The sequence below is a fragment of the Aedes albopictus genome, chromosome 2 (genome assembly GCF_035046485.1).
Source record: "Aedes albopictus strain Foshan chromosome 2, AalbF5, whole genome shotgun sequence".
Lineage (NCBI taxonomy): Eukaryota > Metazoa > Arthropoda > Insecta > Diptera > Culicidae > Aedes > Aedes albopictus.
Window position 1 is genome coordinate 444233983 of NC_085137.1, and position 24586 is coordinate 444258568.

Genomic DNA, 24586 nt, shown 5'->3' on the forward strand with positions numbered 1-24586 from the left:
ATAAAAGTCAACCTTCAAAAATCTTCTTTTCTGAGGCTAAATAACATCTCGTCTGGACCGCAAATATTCAAAGAAGTGGATAACATGAATGTTCTAGGAGTTGTGATTGCTGATAATTGGTCGAAAATGATTGATGCAAACTACGAAAAACTGATAACAGCTATACAATATCGAGTGACACTAAACGAATCAAGGAACTTGAACTTGTTGGAAAAAGTTTGGATATTGAACACGTTTGTTCTATCCAAATTATGGTACTTAGCCCAGATTTTACCTCCGAAGAACCGTCATCTGGCTAAAATCAAAAGTATTTGTGGAAACTTCATTTGGCGTGGACATATCTTACGAGTTGCGCGAGACCAGTTGTACCTGGATTATACAAAAGGTGGCCTCCGTCTAATTGATCCGGAAGCAAAATGCAAAGCACTTTTCATAAGAAACTTGCTTCTTGGAGAGGAAAACTACTTGCTGGAGTATGTCCAAAAAGCACAACTAACAAGAAACGGAAGAGAATGGATTGAAATAGGATCAGAATTGATAAACAACAGCATTTGTGAATCAACCAACATGCTTTACAACTTCTTCATAAATAGGAAAAACATATGCATCAAAGCTGAAATGGATTATCCTGACGTGAATTGGGTGCTATTGTGGACGAACTGGAGCTCCAATTGGCTGTGCTCGGACGATAAATCGAATTTATTCATGCTCTTTAATGACGTTATTCCCAACAAAGAAAAGCTCACTAAATACGGTATCGGCAGAATACCTGATTTTAACTGTGATACCTGTCGGACTCCTGACAATAATTTCCATCGCATTGTGGAATGCAGAAAAACGGTTGAAATTCGCGAATGGGTTTCTGACATCATTCGAAATAAGCTTCACCTAGAGTTTGTAAACCTTGATGAGATTCTAGCTTGGTTTGTTCCAGAAAAGAACTCAAGACTAAAAGCAGCAATGTGGCTGGCGGTGCACAGTATAAGTTATATGGCAAGACAAAAGCATTCGTTAAGTTTGTACTGGTTTCAGAAAAGCATAAGAGTTATTAGATGGAATAATAGAGCGTTTTTCAAAAAGCAATTCGGAAACTATTTAAATGTGTGTTAGACTGGTAAACATAAAAATGTAAACTTCGATTGTAAAACACGAATTATTTTAATAATAAAAAAAAAAAAAAAAAAAAAAAAAAAGACCCCTGTTTTCACGCAAAATGAGAAACTTGAGATTTCTTTTATTTCATTTTTTCTTTTTTTTTTTCAACTAACGAACCCTAACGACAACTTTTTACCTGCTTGATCAATTTCATTTTTTAGCGTGCTTTTGTAGTTATTGTTGATGCCTAAACATGTTCAGAACAAACTGTTCGTTATTGTACCAAGTTTTTCACCAATCAATACGGAAATTTTTCAAACATATTTATTTGGAAACTGTTATAGCAACTTGCCCTTATGTAAGAGCTAAATTTTCCAGGCATCCTGTCTCAAATTTTTCTAGAATAGTTCACCAAAAACCGGAACGAGTAATCCGAAAACAGAAAATAAATCTTCATGTATAGCATGTTGTTTGAAATATGGTATGTTGTTCCAGATCGATTTCTCTAAAAAGAAACTGTATGCACACATGTATTCGTTAATTGATTTTATTAAGTACTTCGTTCTAAACCGTTTTTATAGCATATTTTTGTCTAATTTACCAACATTAATACCAATCCAAAACACTATTATAAACCTTTTAAGGGTCTACATTGGACACTCTAAGAAATCAGGTGGACTAGCGATATCTGATTACTTTTAGATACACTTATACTACGTAGAATGGAAAAAATCATCCATCGAGTAAGATAAATCGATTGATATTGATCATTCAATGAAAAACAGAATATACTCGAAAACTAAAGTGCTACGAAATTGTTCAAATTTGGTAGTGTTGATCTTCAATAAAAGAATCTGGTGAAAAACCGAATAAACGGTGTGATGCAACAACTTTTTTTTTAATCACGCTAATATATATACAGCTATCGGCTACTGAGTAACTTCATAAAAAAATACCAGCAAATACGCTCACTAAAGAGTAATAATCCTTTGTAAATTCCATCAGAAGTTTCTTCTGAATTCCTCCGTAAATTCCTTCTGATTTTCCTACGGAAGTTTCTATTCAGATTCTTCCTAGAGTTCTTTCTGAAATTCATTCAGGAGCTCCTTCTTTAGTTATTCAAGCAGCGCCTTCAGAGATAATTCTAAAAGTTCTTTCCAAGATTTCTCCAGAGATTCCTTCGAGGCAGGAATTAGTTCTGGGAATCCTCAAGAAGTTTTTTTTTTCTTGGATTCATCAAGAAGTTCCTTTAAGGAATTCCTTTTTTGAGAATTCCTCCAGCAATTCCTTCTGGGAATTCTTAAAAGTTTCCTCTGTGATTTTTTAAGAAGTTCTTTCTGAGATTTTTCAAGCAGATTCTTCGAGCCGTTCTTGGATTCCTACAGAACTTCCATCGAGGATTTCCTCAGGAGTTCCTTTACGGATACCTCCTGGAGTTCTTTCTGGGATTCCTCAAAGATTTTTCAAGATTGACCAGAAGTTGCTTCTGGGATTTATCCGAGAGATTCTTCAAAGATTTCTTGTTCTTAGAATTTTAACAGCGATTGCTTCCGGTATTCCTTCAGAAGTTCCTACCGGAATCAACTCCTTCCTTTCAGGATTTCTTTAAGAAGCTTCTGGGATTTTTCTAGGAGTTTCTTTTGAGATTACGGAGAGATTCCGGAGTGACTCTGGAAAACTCCAACGCTATTTTACATAGGCGAATCAACTGATATTTTTTCAGGGGTCTATCCAGGATTCCTTCAGCCGTTCTGTCTGTAATTCTTTCAAGAGTTTTTATTCTCTGAAATTCCTAAAGCCTAACCTGGCATGCATCCAGGAGTTCTAGGTATCCTCCAGCTGTTTTTGTGAGAATTCCATTAAGGTTCGTTCCTTAAGGGTTATTTTTGGAATGTCTTCAGGAGTATTTTTTGCAGGATTTCCAGAAAAAGTTTTTGAAGCTGCTAAAGGAATTTCATAAAAAAAATGTTGGGCAATGGATGACGAACACCGGAAGCCTTTCGTTCAGTAATCCCGGAACGAGTTCCTAAAATAACTCCGGAATAAGTTCTAGGAGGAAGAGATGAACCAGCCGCCGGCTGAAAATCTCTTTAATAAAGATAAATAAATAATAATAAGTTCTAGAAGAAATCTTCCAAGAAGTTGTCCTTGGATGAAACGAAGGAAGAATTCTTTGACCTTCGGAAGAAATGCCTGCACTGTACGTAAGATAAAATTCATAAATAGCATTGTCCATAATAAACTGCATAATCTGCATAAACTGCATTGTTATTTGTAATAAATTTTTCACATTTTCCAGGCATTCGAAGTATATTTTACCATATGACCTAATACATGACTCGTTACACTATCGAAGAATGTTCTACTCCGACACATAAAGAAATCATTGGGATAATCAAAATCCCGAGAATATTGTCCGGAGGAATCCAACCTCAGGAAAAAAATGGGAAAAGTCCTAGGAGGAATACCGGAAGGAACCGCGGGAGGAATCTCTGAAAAACAAAATCGTCAGAATTTCGAGAGCAATCAATGGAAAGTTCTTGGGGTAATCTCCCAAACAATCGAAAGAGAATGCTGGAGAAATCGCAGAACGAGTCTTAGGAGAAATCTATGAAGAAATTTCCAGCGGAACGCTGAAAGAAATCTCTGCAGAATCAAGAGAGGATTCTCGAAGGACTCATAAAAAAAATCTCAGAAAGAAAAGATTCCCTGAAAGAATCTTATGAGAAATCTCCGATGAAATCCTGGGTGACATTCCTAAGGGAAATCCGGAAAGTTTCTAAGAAGTAATCGGGGTATAAATATCAGAAGGAACCTCTGACAGAAACAGTAGAATTACTCGAAAAAAATCTTTAAATGAATCTCGAGAGCAATACATAAAAGAATACCGGAAGAAACCCCCTAGGAAGAAAATGAAGGAATTTTAGGAAAAATCCCAAAAGTAATCCTGGGGGAATGTTTGAAAGAATCCCTGAAAAAATCTTGGGAGTTATCGCTAAAGTTAACTCTGGAAAAATCAATGATAGAATCCCGGGAGGACTAAATGAAGGAATCCTGGGAGTAATTTCTTGAGTGATTCCAGGTTGAACTCCATGAAGGAAGCCCGAGTGAAGTCCCTGAAGAAATCCCAGGAGATAACGTAGAAAAAATTCTAAAGAAATATCTGAAGTAATCCTGGAATAAATCCCTGATGGAATCACTTGACAGTCTCAAAAGAAGTTCCATTGAATATTTATCTCAGATAAATCCCTAAAAGAATCCCAGGAGACAAAGGTTACAACGGGGTCCCATGTGCATATTTTTGTTGGATTCCACATGTGAAGATGTCAATTAATCCAAAGACTTTCGGGTTATGGAGCATTGTTGTAGTCTAGAGGAGCCCCAAAGCATCAAATAACCATCTTTATTCATTCAATTATTAAAATCTAGCTAGAGTATTCAAAAGAAATTCCTTAATGAATCCCGGAAGGAATACATTAAAGAATATCGGAAGGAATTCCGAGGTTAATCAATGAGGGAATCTCAGAAGGAACTCCGGAAAATTTTTTTAAAGGAATGCCAGGAAGAATCTTTAGAAAAATCCCCAAATAAATCTCTGGAAGAATCTCTAAGGGAGCATCCATTAAGGTGAAACATCAAGAAATCCCATTGCAATTTTGCATACAAACTTGAGAGGCACAAATTTGACGAACGAAGCATCGGATCAAGTCGCATTTGTTTATCCTGGCCTTGCTCACTTGTAAAAAGAGGCAGCTTTTCCAAATCTAGAGCATTTGTTTGTGAATTTTCAAGATTGGTGCTCTTGAAAACGTGAGTAGGGGGCCAAGTCGGCCATTGTGTCAGCCATGTTTGTATTCTTTGAAGTTTCTCCTTAAGTACGTCACGCTAAAATTGAGAATTTTCAACCCCCCTCCCCCTTCGTACATGTTGTTCTATACCAAATACATTGTTTGTCACACTTCCTCAAACCCCCCCTCCCCCTCTAAGCGTGACGTACTTAATGGATGCCCCCTAAAGGAAACCTGTGAAAAAATAATAGCTTCCTGAGAGCAATTCGCGAAGAAAACCCTGGAGAAACTTCTGAATGAGTCCCGTGAGCAATTTTTTAAGGAATTCATGTCGGTGTCCTGGGACGAATTTATTTATTTATTTATTTATTTATTTATCCATTTATTTATTTATTTATTTATTCGTCAACAGGTTAAAATACAAACCCCAATGACATGTACGCCCATCTTGCTCTAACACAATACATTCTTAAATTTATCCTTATTTACTGCACGAGAAACACTAAAATCGAAAACATCATAACATTGATTAAAAACGCGGGACATACTATGTGAAGGTTTTTTTTTGTTTTTATTTATGTGTATTTTAACATCACGCTAACTCTACACTTAGAAATCTGCAAAGGTTCATTTTGTCCAGAATTAGTTCTAGCGGGACGAATGTAAAGAAATCCTGGAAGGCAGCCCGGAGCGAATTCCAGGAAATACCCAGGAAGCATTCTGGAGGATCCCTGACGCAGTCTAAGAGATAATCCGCAAAAGAATCTTGGAGGCATTCCAGAAGAATTTTTTGAAAAATTCTGAAAAGAATCCCAGAAATAATCCTCGAAGGAAATCCCTGAAGGAATTCCGGAAAATGTCCCTCAACGAATCCTGATAAAATTCCCTGAAAGAATTCCGGGAAATTCTGAAAAGGAATCCCGAGAGGAATCAAAGAAAGAATTTTGGTAGAACTCCCTGAAGGAAGCCCGAAAGAATTCCTGAAGGAATCCTTCATAGAATCCTGGAGGTATCAGAGGAGAATGATGAATGAAGAGATTGCAGAAAGAAATCGCTGAAGGAATCCCAGTGAGAATGCTAAAAGAAATTAATAAAAGAATCTTGGCAAAGATAATTGAAGACATCCTGGAACATTTGAAGGGGTCCAGGAAGAAATGAATGATGAATTACAGGAAAAAATCCTAAATGAATCTTGCAAGAAATATCTGAAAAAATACCGGAAGACGTCCCGGAAGGAAGCCGAGAGGTATCCCGGGATAAATCTTGTAAGAAAACCCGGTTAAACTCAATGAAATCTCGGAAGGTATCTCAATGAAGGAATACAGTTAGGATTTCCCAAAGGAATTCCTGATGTAATTCCGGAAGAAATTCTTGAAGGAATCCATAAAGAAAGACTCGATAGGGTCCTTGAGAAATCCCTGAAGAATCTGGACAACAGTTCGTGAAAGAACCCTGGAAGCAATCCCTGAAGAATCCAGTGAACCCAGGAGACATATATAAAAAAATCCCGGGAGAAATCTCTGAAGACTAATCTGAAGGAGCCTTGTGAGAAACAATGACAAATCCCGGAAACAATGTCTCAAAAAATCCTGGGAAAAAGCCCTGAAAGAATCTCGAGAGGAATTCCTCTTATAATTACATAAAGCGATTCTTTAAGGTTATGGTCAATTGTCGATTCAGTCATCGAATTGATTGAAAACAATGATTAAATTTTCATTCAACGTTTCACTTCGTAAGGAAGCTTCTTCAGGGACTCAATTTGTATCGTTTTCTCGTCTAGTCGGATTGACTAAACGTTGAAATGTCAATATTGATGGACTAATTTGTTATGGGGGTGGTACGGGAAGCACTAGTTTAATAGGGCTCAAAATAGACTCAAGACTGCCAATCGACGACTTGTGACTTAAACTATAACGTACAGATCGTCTGGTGATACCTAACACTCAATATGTAAGAAAATAACAACAACAAAAAAACCGTGTAACTTTTTCCGCAAGCGATGATTCACTTTGCGGTTTTCGACAAAGTTTTATAGCATAGCCTAGGCTAATACGGCGATACTACAAATCACACCCAAATATTGTACAGCTGTTTTTGACGCTGAAAGGTTCCAAAAAGTTGACCTTCTTGTCCCAATTTATTGATCATCATGTCAAAAAAAACGGTTTGTCTTATGTAGAAACAGAAACATAAAAGCCCCAATGTGTTTCTATGGGCGTCTATAAATGAAGCATTTTAAGGGGGCAGGCTACGAGGAGTAAAGGGGTGTTGGAAATTGTCCGAAAAATTCTACGTGATTTGTGGACACTCCCTTGCAAAAATCAATAATTAGGGGCAAGGATGGGAACACTGACTTTCAAAGATTTACACTCACTTGCTATTTTCTCAGCTCAGAAGCGTGCAATCAAGAAACGATGTATGGACGACTTTTGCATTGTGGTTTTGTCTAAAACTTTGCCGAATAAAGTAGGGTTCGCACACGCATACCGAAGTCATGAGGGAGCTACGAAGGCAACTCTCCACGAGGTGAATGTAAATTACACTCACCTCGTGGAGAGTCGCTTTTACAACTCTGTCGTAACTTTGGTATGCGTGTGCGACCCCTACTCTATTCGGCAAAGTTTTAGACAAAACCACAATGCAAAAGTCGTCCATACATCGTTTCTTGATTGCACGCTTCTGAGCTGAGAAAACAGCAAGTGAGTGTAAATCTTTGAAAGTGAGTGTTCCCATCCCTGATTAGGGGCTGTTCATAAACCACGCAGACAAAATTTGGTCATCTGAGAAACTCCTTTTCTCCTCTCGTAAGCTTTTGTCCATTTTAAATTTGTAATGAGCATAGATTATGAAAAGATCCATTCTTCCCCCATAAAGTTCACGTGGTTTATGAACGTACCCTACAAAATTAATTGAGAAATCGACAAAAAATAACACTGTGGCTAGCAGCAACCAGAACGTCGTAGATATTTATTCATGTTTTATCCTGAATTCTACGGGCATGTTAAAAAAAGGCCTGAGGCCATTCGGCCGAAGGTCATTAGGCCGAATGGCTTGATACCTTTTCGATGCAGGGTCATTAGGCCGAAGGTCATTATGCCAAAGATCATTAGATCGAATGATCATCAAAACGAATTGCAATTCAGTAGTTATGAAACGGATCTCTTGCTTTTTCCTTTTTCATCAAATCAACTAACCTATAATTATCATTTTGAATTTTTAAGCGATGTAGAAAATTTGGCTAATTTGGTGTTTTATTAAAAATAAACTAATCGCTATATTGTTTTTCGTGTTAACAATCTTAAGTTAACGAAACGTTCATAAATTACGTCCAATATTTGGGGGAGGAGGGGGTCTATGAAAGTGTGACAGTACGTGTATAAGGTGGTGGAGAATAGCGTGACAGAGGGAGGAGGAGGGTCTGGAAATCCCGAAAAATGATGGACGTAATGAATGAACCTTCCCTAAGTTAAACGATTTTCAAAGCTTATTTATTTAAGTCATGAATGTTCAAAATTTCATGACATTCGGTTCATTGAATCTAGAGATATGACAGTCAAAAGCTGGCTATTGGAATATTATGCCTTTTTCTTGAATATTTTTAACTTCATGTAGAATAGCCCGAGCTTTCCCAAATTTGGACCATTAATAAACAACTAATTGACCAACTCAGAGTAAAAATTTGAGAATATTTTACGCATTTTTCAAAAAGTTACAGGTACAGTCATTTTTTAAAAAGTGAAAATTTTGCCTATCTCGATCATGTATGTAGTTTTGCAGCTACATTTGTGCCCGATTGTGAGTTAATTCAAAGTTAATTATGCACCAAATAAGAAGTATTGGTATTGCGAGCAACATGTAAATATATTGTATTGTTCTCAAGATACTCACCTCAAAACCAGTGTCCTGAGGTCGCATGTTGCTTGAGATATAAAGGACGCTTGGTATACATGGGCTAATTAGCGCCATTTTCCAGTAAAACTTTAACATAATTTTCATTTTCAAATAGTCCTTGATGTATTGAACACTTTTACCAAAAACGAAAACTTTCTATACATTCAGAATCTCAAGATATTCAAGCTAAATATAACTTTCAATCCATAATTGGAATACACACTAGTGCGAACTATTGTACTAATCTAGATTCAATTTCTTCGTTACAGGATTGCCCTTTGTCTATTGGGCAGTTTTGTCGAAGACAGCATGATTGTAGGGAGTCACGATCAAAAGATACAAACATCTTGTTGTGGAGTCCAATGGACTCCAGGTGTCCATACTTCAAAACTATAACTCGAAAACGATTTGTTTGATTGAAATGATGTCCTCGAAGATATTTAAGGATATTTGAAGAACTCAGCCCCGGCGCTTGTAATTTTTCATCAGTTGCCATCGGCTAACGGTAACTCATAATGGACCCCCAATCGGAATGGAAAAGGAACAAGGGCCACAGATCAACATCCTCGTGCTCATCATTCTACCATGGACAGGGTAGAAAAGTGACAGCAGCACATAGGCACATTTTAAATTCTCACACAAAACAAAACAGAACAGTGCCATGGGACAATGCACTGCAGCGGTTTTCAGATCGTGCACCGCGGTGCACTTGGTGCACCGCAGCACTTCAGGAAAGTCTTGCGTATTTAAATGTAAATTCAAATTCATTACACATTTCATGAAAAATAATTCAAGTTAATTAGAACAACTGAATTATTGGAAGGCGCTGCAAGGAATTGAGAGCAAAATTTCCATTTTTCCAGCCAGCGTGTCAACCTTGAATCCAGCAAACACCGTCTCAGATATTCGTAAAGAATCATGAAACAAGTCTGCCAAAACTTTCCAAATAAATGTTATATTTTTCCAAAAACTCATAATGGAAGGTATTTCCAATGTATCTTGAATTATTATGCTAAAAAAAATTCAGGAGAAATCTCACTATTATTTCTGTGGCTTTGCTTAATTCCAGAGAAGGCAAAAATCGAAATCAGTTAACCAGGAATTCAACTGTCAACGTGCTTATGATTTTCATAGAAATTTCCTTTCGAATTGACAAGAGTGCCTGGAAGAAATTTATCAAATATATTGTCAATATGTATATGCCAAGTTTCTGAAAATAAACCTTCCAAGTGTCTTGCTAGAAATTTTTAAGGAATTCAGTAAAAGTCTTGGAAAAACGTCTATCAAAAAACACACTAGAAATAATACAGTAGTCGTCGAAGGACTTATCCGAGGTTCAAAACAAAATAGCACTAATTCGGCTCAAGATTTCATTCAGCGTTTATAAAGATCTTGTCTAAAAGTTTCCAGAAACATTCTGAGCAAGAAATATTCCGATTCGAATAACTATGTCACTTCATAGACATAGACCCTCCGATAGTGAGGAAAAAACGTAAGACAGTGGTGAAAAAAAAAATGACGAGTACATACGCACCTTCGAATTAATATAAAAAAACGAGTTTTTTTTTTTGACGAATTTGAATTTTTTTTAACAATCATGGACATGTGCACCGTGGAGCAATTTATTTCCAAAAAAGTGCACCGCGAGCCGAAATGCCTGAAAAACCCCGCACTATAGGATCTATCATTAATTTCAACATATCAATTATCTTCATGATAAATTTGGGTTTCAAAGATCCATACATCCAAATTATGGTCTATGTCGTGCTACGCGATAGCCCGAAAACAATATCCAACCATTCTTACCAATTTTTATAGCAGTACAATTTACAGAAAACTCGCATCCTTCTATATCGGTGGTAGTTGGTATGGACGAAAGCACAAACCATCCAAACCGAATCCATTAATCCATCACAAATACTCCGAAACCAAACCGACAGTATAGTGCTGCTATGCAGCATGTGAAAAAACGTGAGCCCATGAGGACCCAAAACCACCCAACCACCCATCAGAACCGGACGAGCCCTATAAACTTTAGCTTTCGACCGATGCGATGGTGGTGGGTGGCACTGATGTTTTATTGCTATCGTCCCGGAATCTTACTGACTAGAATCGAGCTACTTACCATTCGTCCCGCTTATCAGGGGGTAGTTGCTGTCGCGGCCTCCTATCAGCGTCTTTAATCCGGACTCGATCAATGTTGGCGAAGCTCGATCTCTGTCGCTCATGATGGTGAAGGTATCTTCCTCTAGGATGTTGGTGGCGATCGTGATTGTGGTGGTGGGGAAGGGCTGCTGCGTTTGTTGGTTGGTTTTGTTGTGTGGACGTGGGCAGAGCTGTTAGTTAATATAACTAGGCTGCTCTGCTTGACTGCTGCTGCTGCTGTAGGTGTTGGATGGGGTGACGATCCTTCCGAAACAACTTTCAGGATTTCACAATCACTTTTTTCTTCTCTCTCAGATGAACTGGTTTGCAACAGTAGTGCGCTTGGATTATTTTCTAACGATTAGATTATATTCAGGTAGCAACTTTCTTCACCTAGACTCAATAGAAAATATTCAACACTTAGCAGCTATTTTGTAATGCTATAACTTTTATTTTTGGGGTAACAACTTTGCTTTGCCGTTTGGACTTTGCCCTATGTAGGAATAGCTTCTTTACAACACTTTTTTTTTCTTTTCTTCTAAAACTTCAACTTCAACAACGTTGCGCTAGAGATGTCAACTTTTTCCGTCCCAACGAGCGGCGATGGGAGGGAGGAATCGACGGCACAGCAGGACGCGGGTTGGAGTCGGCGGAAGAGAGAATATCAGAAACGCCGTACTAAAACCTAGAAGTGATTTTCTATTTACAAAACACGCTCTTTTCCTCGGCCTCGAAGGACCGCCACACTTTCGGTGGGACACGCTTGGGTGCCGAAAAGTCCGAATCTTTGACTTCACGCACTTCACCGATTGCTTGTTGCGGTTTGGCAGCGGTCGTGCAGCAGAGTCATCTGTCAATTCTGTCTTCTTCGTCGCCTGGCTGGCCGATTTCACCCGTCGTCGGAGGATGCTATTTTTCACTCGAGAATCGAAAATATTTCACTCTCTGGTCGCACACGAATTTAGGCGGAGGGTTGTCGAATCTTCTTCTTCAGTAGACTACACAGACGACGAACGACGAGATATGGTCGAAGGGAGTACAAAATCACTACACTTTAATTAGCGGATTCACCTGCCCTTTGGCAGATTGACTCTTCACCGCAAGGGCACCGAACAACAACCATCCGTAGGCGTCGGAAAATTGATCTGTGGTTCGTTTTCGGAAGGCTCCTCTTGGCTCTCTTTGGGTTGCTTCAAGGATTCCGTATTCTAGCTGGTGGCCTCCTTCGCATGACCGACCAGTCTCTCTCCCGCTCTGTATTGGGTCCACTGGGTACACCCGCCTGTATTGGTGGGTTGTAGGAGGATTTATGGGCCAGAACCTGACGCTGTAGTGGTGCACGACAAAACAATTGTTTTTCACTATAAGTAGATATACGGGGAAAGGCTCCAACTAGCTCTCACTCGTCGATACGGAGGATTCTATATCCAGGAAGAACTTTTTTTCCAAACAAATTTCCACTCGCTTAAAGCTCGTTTATTTCTTCTCAACAACTATTCTTCAACGAATCAACAAACTTTTCACTTCACAGAAGCACTCAGGCTCAAAAGCCCCTTTCGGAAAACAGAACACTAACTTGCTAGATATTGCTTTTGCTTGAATAGGACTCTTCAGTCTCACAGCTCAGGACAGCATGTGTCCGTCCGTAGCGAAGTCCACTCTGTTCACGTGTGGCTGCAAAAGCTTCCTGACAGATCCCACCGATGATGACGACGACGACGAGGAGGACGGTTTGTGTTGTTCCTGGTGGTATCCTTTCCACCCGCGCACATGCACACATACAAAGCACGGAAGTACAGGGAAGCGCCCGAAAGCTTTCGCACTAGTTATGTTCTGCTCTCTCACAGAAGAGCCTTCCCTAAGTTCTTCGTTGGCGTGTGTTGGTAAAAGCTTCTCCCAAACTGTGTTTCTTCTTGTTAGAATCGACTCGCACACAACAGAAAATTCCACCCACAATCCGCCAATGGATGAATCCCGTGTTACAGTAATCCCCGTTCGCAAGGCGCACTTTATCTACGCGGTTACCGTTATCGCAGTGCAATCATTATCATTCTTTTCGAATTGGAATAGAGTTTTGGCTGATTGGTTCCGTTCGTCAATTATACCTACCACGCGTTCAGGTTGTCTTATAGATATGGAATAATGAGACGCATGGTAGTTTGTTGCGTTCCACTGAAAGCCAACTGATAATCTACCGGGTGACAACTAGTTACCATGCGTTTCCATAGTCGCAATGACGTATCTCGATTTTCTCAGGGGTTACCTTGCACAGAAAGAAAAACACAAAAATACTTATTTTAGTTATCTCTCGATGAGGAGATGGAAGTAAGATCATCAGAAGGTGCCAACAGATTGGAAATCCTTAGCGCCATTCCAACATATTAAGTAATGAAAATAGGCGTTTTTCACATGTACAATTTCTAAAATGAGGATAAAAAATATTCAAAACTGAATACTCTACAAGAGTTCGGAATAAAGTGTATAGGGGAATTTAATACACAAAAAGTTTTTGAAGAAAAAGTTTTTCAATTATTACCCTAACATTTTTTTTTCAAAAACACAATATTTAGATAAAAAACCAAATTAATCCACCTAGAGGTGATAGTGCCTTTCTCGTCGTATATGTTCTCACGATCTTTCCATCGACGTAAGTCAAAGTGTTCCTGAATCCTGATATTTTTTAAGAAAAGCAAGCATTTTATCAAAGCCATCATTGAATTGACTTAAAACTTATTGATGGCACATACTCCGACGTTGTGTTCAGCGTATAAGCAGAGCTGAATAATATCAGATTTCTCAGTTGACTGCTTGAGTACCTTTACTAACATTGGGAGCTGATCAATATCAAGACGATACTAACAAGCTAAGGGGCTGTCCATAAACCACGTGGTCATTTTTTTGGGACTTCCGCGTGGTCATTAGTCCATACAAATTGTTTTTTCTTCCATACAAAATGGTCATTGGCCGAACCCCCCCCCCTGACCACGTGGTTTATGGACAGCCCCTAAGATATAAATTTTACACATTCACAGATCATACTTTGCGGTCTTCGATAAAGTTTTTTCTGCACATTCTAGGTTACCCGAGCAGAAGGGAATACCTAATTAATACCATATCAATACCAACCTTTGCTATAATATCTCAAATTGATTTTGCGATGGTATCCTACAAAATGTTATGAGAACATCATAATAACAATTTCAGTTATTAGAGCATATGTTGGTATTCTTATGCTCTTGGTTATGCTACTTGTTGATTTATCAGTGATAATAAGTAAATAACAAGTTCTACTATTAAAACTATTTTTGCCACGCATGACGACACATGTTTGCAATCAAACATGTTGTTAGAATTGTCCATATAAGGAAACGAGAAATGAAATAATATTGATATTAGCTTCAGATCGTACGCCACCATCTTCTGTCAAATTTTCATTCATAACAAGCGTGATGAGCTGATCCAAAACGTCCCGTAAATAACTTGTTACACCTCGAATGAAGTTGGTTCCATTATTATATTTTTGTGATTTTAAGCTAAGTGTTGACTAATAGAAGAAAAACTATACATCGATAAAACATCATAGCATAGTTTAGTTATACTCATTCACCATCTGTTATGAATTACTTAAATACAGTGTTGATAAGTGAGACCATAATTTCGTTAAATTTTATATTAAAAAAAAAATAGGTTAATTAATTATCACAGAAAAAAAATATTTAAAAATAATCAGAGTTTAATCTCGATTCACGCTTAAAAGCGCATCGTGTATTATGCTTTTGGTCGAAATACGAAGTGACCGAACGTGCGAAAATTGATTTTCAACCTACTTAGAAATGTCGCAACTCAATTTGGATTAGTGCATATTGTTGCTATTAATTAGCTTAATGATGCGCAACAGAAAAAATAGATTAAAATTTACTTCGCAGCTGCAACTTCGCATGTGCTTCTAGCGACGACTTCGATTTGGTGGTGCGACGATAATAATCACTTTCCAAATGTAAGTTTGCGCTATTATTCGTGTAAAGTTACATATTCAGTTGAGATAATATATATCTGCATTAACATGTCTAAAGGGTCTAACTCGTTTTGTAAACAAACATTGTTTCTGTCGCTGTAGGGCTTATCTCGATCCACCCACGCATCTGGGGGCCGTTATCAGAAAGAACGAAGATAGATCTTTCTGATAACGGCCCCCAAATGCGTGGGTGTATCGAGATAGACCCTACAGCGACAGAAACAATGTTTGTTTACAAAACAAGTTAGACCCTTTAGACATGTTAAAGCATTATTATTATATATCTCATGAATTCCATCAACATTACATTATGTGTTATTGTGGATTTGCCGGCTACTTGTATTCTATCGGTCGCTTCAGTACACGAAAAGAAATTTAGTGATTTAATATATAAGGTTTAATTGATATTTTTCATTAGTTACACCGTAATTGATTTCATAACATCAATTAATTATGTTTATTTGGAAACATAATGAAAGCTATATCATTTTCTTATACCCTGTATAAGTTTTGTGTTATGGTGAAAAAGTATAAGTTTTAACTAATACAGAATATAAGATCGTGCTTTGAACATTTACTCCAATACAAACAAACGTTGTCGCCGTAAATTCAACGGAGGAAGCCATTGTTATCATCGCTTCGCTGAAAAGTGTGCTTTCCTCTGTTTCTTTTAAAACTCAGGGAAAACTAATCGAATGGCAGAGCAAATTGCGCAAAAAGGAAGTGCTTAAAGATCACGGTAGGTATCATACATTAATTTTCTTTATTTCTATACGCTAACACAACTTTTCTCTTCGACAGGAAAACGGCCCCAATAAAGTTCCCTACCATCGCAATACTCATTCCGGCGCTTTCGAGTTCCTTGGCCTGGGAAAATAAAGGTCCACTGGCAACTAGAGGAAGATCGTCATCGTTGTTGCCTTCTCGAGAGCGGACCAGCCTTGAGCTGAACATGAATGTACGCCGGAGAGCTGAAAGGGATCACCAACTGCGTCGCTCTGGGATCCGGTGGAAGGCAACTGCTGTGGAAGCAAGCGCAGTGGAATTCTATGGGGGAAGATTCCTCCAGCATGAAGCAGCTTTGGGAGGGTCGTAGAACCGATTCATGTTCGTTTGCTAAGTTAACGTAACGGCAATTTTAATGAGAGAATAAAATTATTTCGAGTGTTTCAAAATCTGTTTTCGTTTTTTTTTTCACCATGAAATTAAATTATTAAGTTTCCATAACCAAAATATACGGCAATAAAATTCATCAGGTTCAACGCATACGTACTATAACACTTCTAATACAAGTTATTAAAAATACTAAATAACACTCATAAGCTAGAATTATAGATTTTATTAGTTGAATGTTATGCTTCATAATACACTTACAGATGAGATATATGAGAAAAACGAAATGGCAAAAAAGTATAACATTTTCTTATACATTCAATATGGAAATTTTTTTTCGTGTATGGCCTCCAAAGTAGCCGTTTTATAAAAAGAGTAACTTAAAAATGTTTTTAATCATTTTTATTGTATGCGCTATTTCTTGTTGCCACTAGCTATTCAGCGACATTTATTTTTTGACAATCAAGTTGACTTTTATATGAAAACGGCTACTTTGTAACGACTACTCAAGTAACCGGTAGAATACAAGTAGCCGGTAAATCCACAATAAATTTCAGCTGAAACACAATTAATTTTACACGATTTTGCCTACACTGAAAGGAGCGTTGCAGTAATGACAAGCACAAAAATGTTTTTAAATTTACCATGGCAAAACATGATCATCGACCCACCAACGCTTCTTGTGTGCGTTTTGTTTCTTCTCACATCAACCGGTTCGATAGCTGAGTGGTAGCGTGCGAGCCTGGTGATGTCAAGATTCTTGGTTCGAATCCGGTTGCCAACAGAAACTTTTTTTTATTGAAAATCGAGTCCATGGTAAAATTGAAAACATAATTCTGTTGAATTAAAACGAAACTCAGTCTGCACAAATTTAGTGGCGTTGTGCATTTAAATTGACCCTCAGAATAGTAATTTTCACCGCAGGCCGCCGTTCAGTGTAAACAGCCCTCACGGTGCAGCCAAACGTCAGAGAACAAGCGTCGGACATATTCACGCAAAAACGGCTACACTGAAAAAAATTGACACGATTGATTCACGTGTTTTGACTTATGAGCTGATTCAAAAACGAAAACGTTAGACTGATGTGTTATTCCCGTTTATTATAAGTTTCCTACACATTACAATAATCTGATGCATCACATATATTCCACGGCAAGGCCCACATCGTCCAATCACATGTAATTCATTTCGATATCGTGTTGATTAAATTTGGCACTGAAAAAGCTTCATTTTTAACTGTATCCAAACAGTCAAAACATTACGATTTCATATGTGATACGATTGAAATCGAAGTAATATTTCAAATGAATTTGCGCTACTGTTTATTACAAATGTATTCCATAACTGGTCACACATGAACCACGAAAAAAAACCGTCAAACGTTTTCCATCATGGCGACCAACTGGTGGAGGATTCTCGGAAGCAGCAGAATCTCGTGTAAGTACAAAATTTAACATTATCCAGAACCAATTTAAGCAATTTGTTTCTACATTTTCTGTTTTTGCAGGCATACCGTGCTAACTATTGAGTGAAGTGGTTATAGACTCGGTGTTATGTGGTGGAAGAATTTGTGTAGCTGGAGCGCTAGTGGCATGCGATAATGGCGTTACCCGCGAGGCGGAAGAGCATAATGCAGCTGCGAATATGATTTTCCTCCATTTTCAACTGAGCCAGCGACTCCGTGGGAGACCGCGCAAAAGATGCTTGCTACGGATGAAGAGGATCTGATAGCATTCGTGCAAGGGGATCGGATGCAATTGATCCGGATCCTGGAAGAAGGATATTTCATTTGGTGTAGGCTCACTCCAAGTGTCCAAGTAAGTAAGGCGTGAAATTTTTACAAAAGCATCAATAAATTGTCATTAAAATTACAAACATTGTGTTTTAAGAATCAAAGAGCATCGAATTTCCTTACACAGTGCAGTGCTCATATTTCGCGCGAGCTCTTTTTTTACTTTCACGAGTTAATTTGAATATCAAAAGAAGTGTTTTGAAGTTACATTATACTAATTTACCATCAACGCTTCATTTGAAATTCAAAACTAAATTCGTGAAAGTAAAACCACAGACAAACAGACGTAACACTTGCAAAATTTCCATCGACCACGCTTTTAACGATCATTTTAAATTTTCATAGTTGTGGCTTTCACAACCAGAGGCGCGCATATCGTTTTTATATACGTTTGACGTTTCACACTAGCGCCTTCTGTTGACGATATTGCACAACACAGCGATTCGTGCAACTTTTCCACCAGGTGATGGTAGTGTGAACTGGGCGATGGATTCCCATGAAAATCGTTCAAGGTGTTACGTCTGTTTGTCTGTGGTAAAACTATGAGTTGGCGTGAAATAAGGGCACTCACATTGTATTTAATGCCCGGAGCAGAGAGTAAAAAATTCGAAGATTGAAAGTGAAGATTGACATTCTCATTTTTTCATTCGTGTTTGGCCACATTCATTGTCAGCTGAATGCCTCTCTTTTTTCATTCAATTCTCTGTCACGAATATTTTTTCGCACGTCGTAAAATGTCCAATTTCTGTTAACAGACGCACAATCCGACTTAATGGACAAATAGAGAACATAATTAATATTCTAATTAACTACTTTACACAAGTTTTGAGGTAATTGGAAGTATGATCGGGAGTTACGGTCCAGTTTTATTTCTCAGTGAAATTTGTCAGTGACAGAAAAATGAATGAATAGGTGAAAAAATTCATTCACCAAAATGAATTTTATTTTGATCCCTCAGTTGAGAATCTTCAAACTTCACGTTGAATTTCACTCATTGAAAATGAAAATTTTCAACTTTGGCCCGGAGGATTGAATGGGTAGCTTAATATGAACTCCATGTGTATCAAAATACGAAATTCATGTTAAAAAGAATGTGACATTTATGAATTCTAAAGTTGAATTCAACTAGATTGAAAAGGGATATTTATTGGCACTTCAATCTGAATGCACACGTAAAAAATTCAAATTCCATGTGGGATCCACATTAAAATTGAGTGGATTGTTTATAGGTCGGGGCAAAAATAATATTGGTGATTCTATAAGTTTTACACGTGACATTCACTGGTTTTACAATTTGCGCAAATCTACATTACTCAGACGTGTAAATTTTTTTGAGTGTACGCTCAAAAATGTGTTCGGCCTGCACATTTTTAGTAAACATCCATGCCGCACATGACTGTGTTGGAAACACACATTTTTTTTAAATTGCTCGTACGCTCACATGAGCATGTATTTATTTTGCAATAATTTCGACATGGCAACCTCACTGGGTTTATAAACCACCTTCAAATACCGAAAAATATTGATATTTTGCAAAAATGTGAGCGTACGAGCAATTTTAAAAAATGTGTGTTTCCAACACAGTCCCTGTGCGGCATGGGCGCTACTCAAAAATGAGAGCTTTTATTTTAGAGAGTTTGTTTTCGTCGGTCGTCGTTTGCGCGAGTTAATTCGCCTTGACGGAACTCTTTGAGAGAATTGCGCTGTGCGTGAAAACATTTTTTTTTAACATGGGGAAGGATAGGAGCTGCATTTTCAAATGCTTCTAAAATATTTTAGGGACTTCAGATTGAAAAAAGAGTTAATGTTTTGCAATATACTTTCAATTAGCTACACTATAACTGGTTTTAGACAAAATGTTTTTAAATCACAATGTTATGTCTATAATATAGCGTATCAAAATCTCATTCGATAACATTAAGAACGTTTTGCTTAAAAAAAATTCTATAAAGAATTAGAAGCATTTGAAAATGCAGATCCTATCCTTTCCCATGTTAAAAAAAATTGTTTTCACGCACAGCGCAATTCTCTCAGAGAGCCTCCGTCAAGGCGAATTTGTTTTCGTTCCTCCGCCGCGCCGTAGTTCCCGTAGATTGAGTCGCAACGGATCTAAAACTACATTGCCGGTAAACATCCACCGCGGCTGTCGCCGAATCAAAACGTTCCGGTCCCTCTGGTGCTTAATTCCCCGCTCTAAAGGCCGAAGCAGTGGAGTAAAACATTTCCGACGGGGAAACCCGCCTCGAAAAACGCTACCGGCAGAAGCAACATCAGAATCGGAAGATGTGGGTGCAGTGCAATGGTTATTGTGAAGTGGAAAGATCCTACCTACAAAGGATCCGGAAGTGATTCGTTTCTATCCTGATAGTGCGTGTTAAGAAAGGGGATGTGTGTGAAAGTGATGGGAAATTGGGGGGTTTACTATTTGTGTTGCAGCGTAATTCGGGGACGAAAACTGCCGGTAGCAATAGTGAAGCACAAACTGGATAGTGGATATGTGAGGAGGCGTTTAGATTCAATATCTACAGCCGTAGGGAGCTGATCCATCCGTCCTCCAGACGGTTGGCTGTCGTTTAAGTCTGGGCGCCTTTTGTTGCAGATGGAACTACAGCAAAATTTACTATGGCGAAACTTCCATGGTCCCTGGGCATGACCGTGTGCTCAGCAAAATTCACTGCAAATAGTACAGCATGTGTTGTGAAGAGACAGGATGCCAAAAAACGTAGGATTTCTAGAAGAACGAAGACCATGTTCCGGAACTCTTCCGAAAGCATGACTGAAAACAGCTGCCATGTTCAAGTGGTTGGAAACGCTTCCGCTGCAGTTCTGAGTCTAGCGGTGAAAACTCAGTCGGGAATGGAAAGGTTAGTAGAACCGTGATAAGAAAGATAATGATAATTTGATAGTAGTTGAGAATTGGGTTTAATGCTGTAAGATAAGATTGAACCTTATACCGACTTTTCGAACTCTCTTAGCAGAATACCCTCTTCGAATGAGTGTAACCAGTTTTGTACCTTTCAACTCCGCTCTGTTATGCTTATCCTTTGACAGATGCGCGTATTTCGACTAAAACTAGTTGATAACTAACACTGAGGAAGATTACAAGTGACATCAAGGAAAGTTTGTGAGTATTTAGTAGGAAAATCTAGCCTCTTTTTACTCTTATAATCACTTAAATTGTGTGTATTTTGTCAGTTACGACCTTTTCGCGAATTTCTCCGGAAGTATGTATTCTAGTAGTCTAGCACATAATATGCATTTTCGTCGTATTCTAAATGTGCGAAACAGTGGCCCATTGTCACTCCGCACGATGATATATGACTATTTAGTGGCTCAACTTTAGAAAGCTCTTAGCCCTCCACCCCATTCAAACTTACCGATCGGCCATCATCATAAATATAGATCACAACAGATTCCGACCGTTCCGACACAATTCTGGTCGACGACACACACCGGATCTTGATTGTGCTCTACGGCAGCTGCAACGGCAGGCGGCTTTTCTTCCAGCACAAACCTGGAGATTATTAGGGCCGGATTTCATCGCCCCACAGGGAAGCAAGTCCTCTGGCCAGCTCTGACATTTTTTCCTTACGGCTGCGACATTTTTGTGGGAATTTCAACACATAAACACAACAAACTTTTACCACTGACCACCCACACTGAATAGAGGCTTGCATCAAAAACATAACCTCATCGAATTCCCATACGATTTGTAAACATTGCCCTCAAATTTTTTTTGAGGGCAAGGACGGCTTTATGGACCGACGCCGAAGGAAAGAAAGAGAAGGAGATAATGATGACGTCAGCGTGCAAGCGCTCATTGCCCATTGCACGGTGACGTCATCAAGAAATCGCTCTCTTTCTCTCCTACGGGAAATTAGAAAACAACAGGACCAACACCTGTCAAATTTGACAGGTACTGGTCCTGTTGTTTTCAATCTCTCTGAAGGAGTAAAAGAGATAGAATTTCGCCGTGAAGTGGTCTATAGCATTCATACTTCACGCGTTCCATTTGAAAATGGCCTATGCTCAAAATGTAATCATTGAGAATTTTGAATGTTAGCATTTTCCTTCACATTTTGGATTCGTATTTCACAGTACAACCATAAAAACATTGGCAAGTAATTACAAAGCAATCAAGTGTCAAACTTGTGCTGTCCATCATGCTGACAATGAACTCTGATCTTGAATGCGATGCACTTGAGGGTCAAAGAGACATGGTTGCTGCGTGCAATCGGCCGCTGTGCCTTTGAGCCATTTGGGTTCATACGCATATTACGCAACGCAATATTTCCAAATCTCAGACCCCTTCTCTCCCTCACGTAACAAATTTTGTATGCAATTTTTTGAATATTTGTATGGAGCGTAACGCAGCGGTACGCTTCTCCCTTCCCTCTTAGCGTTACGTAATATGCGAATGAACCCGTTAACAATGCGATGGAAAATACCTACATCAAAATATGATGTTATTAATGTTATCAATGTTTTCATTCAGAATATATGACTTTTTCAAATGTTGCGCGAGAAGTGTCATCCAGTTCGAAGTCAAGTCAGAAGTGTGCGCTTATTTATTTTATCAATGATAAATAGTTGTTGCCGTTTTAAACATAAAATTATTGTGAGTTGTGTTGTTTAGTGTTAAAATTTCCACAGAAACCAGCCAGTATTTAGTACAGAAATCACCCGGCCGGAGGTGTCCCTGTGGGTCGGCTGGAATCTCGAAGTGCTAAAGGAGGAACTGCGGCGGCCGCTTCAGTTGCGGTCGAGACTCAATCAAGAGCTGGTGATTCATGTACCCGGGGGCAAGGGCAAGATCGTGCAAAAACGTAAGTTTAGGGTGGGGTGGCGGGTTTCGTAGTGGGTGCTGTTGCGGTCGGTCTTAATCCAAGGGTACCGTCGTGCAGGGTGACATTGGGCCAAAGCGGGATGACGTTGGGCCACTATATCGCACGTTTTAGAATACGTCGGAAATGCATATTGTGTGCTATACTACTAGAATACATTTTTTTTTTCCTGTTGGGTACATTTCCACTGCGACATAATTCTACACTGAGGCAAAAATACTCAGGAATTTAATAAGTTGCAACTTATGAAAGGAAAATTTTCCTGTTTCATTTATCGCTTATTGATTTCATAGTTGTCGCGAACGCGTTTCATATCTACAACTTACGATTGACATAAGCGACATGGTTGTGAAAAAGCCATAATTGAAATTTATGAAAATCTTTACAATGAGGGTATGGATTCCAGCTAGCTGCATCTTAGACAAAGAAGCATTACTCACAGATTAGTTTCCGGAGCTATCGGACACTCAAAATCAAATTGATTTTCTTTAAGTGTCCATAAATTCTCTTAAATCAACAACCACGGAATTATACGTAAGTAAAATGATCGATTCCTCTTAATTGATTCCAGAGTTTTTCGTAAAAGTGATAAGAAGCAAGTTTGACTATTGTGGCGTTAGCACTAAATTGGTTTCCGAAAAAACTTCATTGACTTCCGCTGCCTTTCCTATGCGTTAAACATTACGTCGGAAGTAGTGCGCTGTATAGAAAATCAGATTTACTGTACAGCGCACTACTTCCGACGTTATGTTTAACGCATAGGAAAGGCAGCGGAAGTCAATGAAGTTTTTTCGGAATTCAATTTAGTGCTAAACGCACAATACATTGTGTTGTAAAAACAAACCGCATGCAAACTTGCATTCTTAACTAAAAGTACAGTCGAATACGCTCCTTTTCACTTTATGCCTTGTGATCGTTGAAGAGAAATCGATCATTTTACTTACACGGTAATTCAACACACATGACATGAGTTAAAGCAGAATTATTTCATCAAAAAATCCACAACAAATGAATACAAATATCATGTTGCTTGCGACTTGACATTCATAATTGCCAATATCGATTTCTATAAGTTTCAGTAGTTGATTTCAATAAGAGCAAACATACGATAGTTATAGTTTTGATCCAATGATATTCCTAAGCAAAACTTATGATTTTGATAAGTGACTGGACATGAAATTTTTCCTCTCTTAATCATAAGTGAAATTTATGGCTTTCAACGATAATCGTTGTGTCATCAAATCTTAAGGGGATCTTATGCTCTTCCTAAGTTTTTTTGCCTCAGTGTAAGATACTTTGCATCCACCGTCGGATTCTCTGACTTACACGGTAAAAATTCTGCACGCTAGATATAAGGGAAAAATCCCTCAACTATTCAATGTCGTAATCAACATGATCAGAAGTGCTTTCCTTTGAGATCGCAATGCTGTCAGTGTTGATTTGAGGACCAAAACAAACCCACCAGAGAAATCAACAGAAAATCCCTTCGAATTGCACTACTGTAAAAAGCAATACGATCCAAAGTGAAAAGTTGTTGATTTGTTAATGACATGTGAAAAGAGCTATTTTACCCGTATTTTCAATAAATTTTAAAAGGGCCTATCTGAAATTAAATAATCTTTTAGGGCCTAACTGCATTCAAAAGGGCCTAACTGAAAATTACCTTTCAAATCAGATAGGCCCTTTTGTAAATTTCGATTATTTTTCATATTTTCCAATTATTTTTAGTAGTTCTTTAACTTTCCTTGAATAATAGATGAAAATAAATCCAAAATATTGCAAATTAGCTAAAATTAAGAAAAAATAAAAGGGCCTAACTGAAACTTTCCCTTCAAACTAGATAGGCCCTTTTGTAAATTTGGAGTTTTTTTTTCATATTTTCCAATAATTTTGAGTAGCTCTT

The 24586-nt window shown here is 38.2% G+C and overlaps 1 protein-coding gene and 1 long non-coding RNA gene across 11 annotated transcripts in view; one reads left to right on the forward strand and one right to left on the reverse strand.

Annotated features, from left to right (window-relative positions):
* LOC109409964 (hepatic leukemia factor) overlaps positions 1–24586 on the reverse strand; it is a 682849-nt gene that overhangs the window by 639767 nt on the left and 18496 nt on the right. For 3 of the 10 annotated variants that reach the window (XM_062853779.1, XM_062853783.1, XM_062853782.1), the window contains exon 2: positions 10899–11312. In XM_062853779.1, the coding sequence (XP_062709763.1) occupies positions 10899–11002 (104 nt within the window). In that variant the 5' untranslated portion in view covers positions 11003–11312. Of the gene's footprint in view, positions 1–10898; positions 11605–24586 lie in introns of all 10 variants that reach the window. The other 7 variants (XM_062853774.1, XM_062853775.1, XM_062853773.1 and 4 more) reach the window with 3 other exon arrangements.
* Positions 15118–17257, forward strand: LOC109397963 (uncharacterized). The gene is made up of 2 exons (XR_003897549.2): positions 15118–15673; positions 15736–17257. It is a non-coding gene; the product is annotated as an uncharacterized LOC109397963 (long non-coding RNA).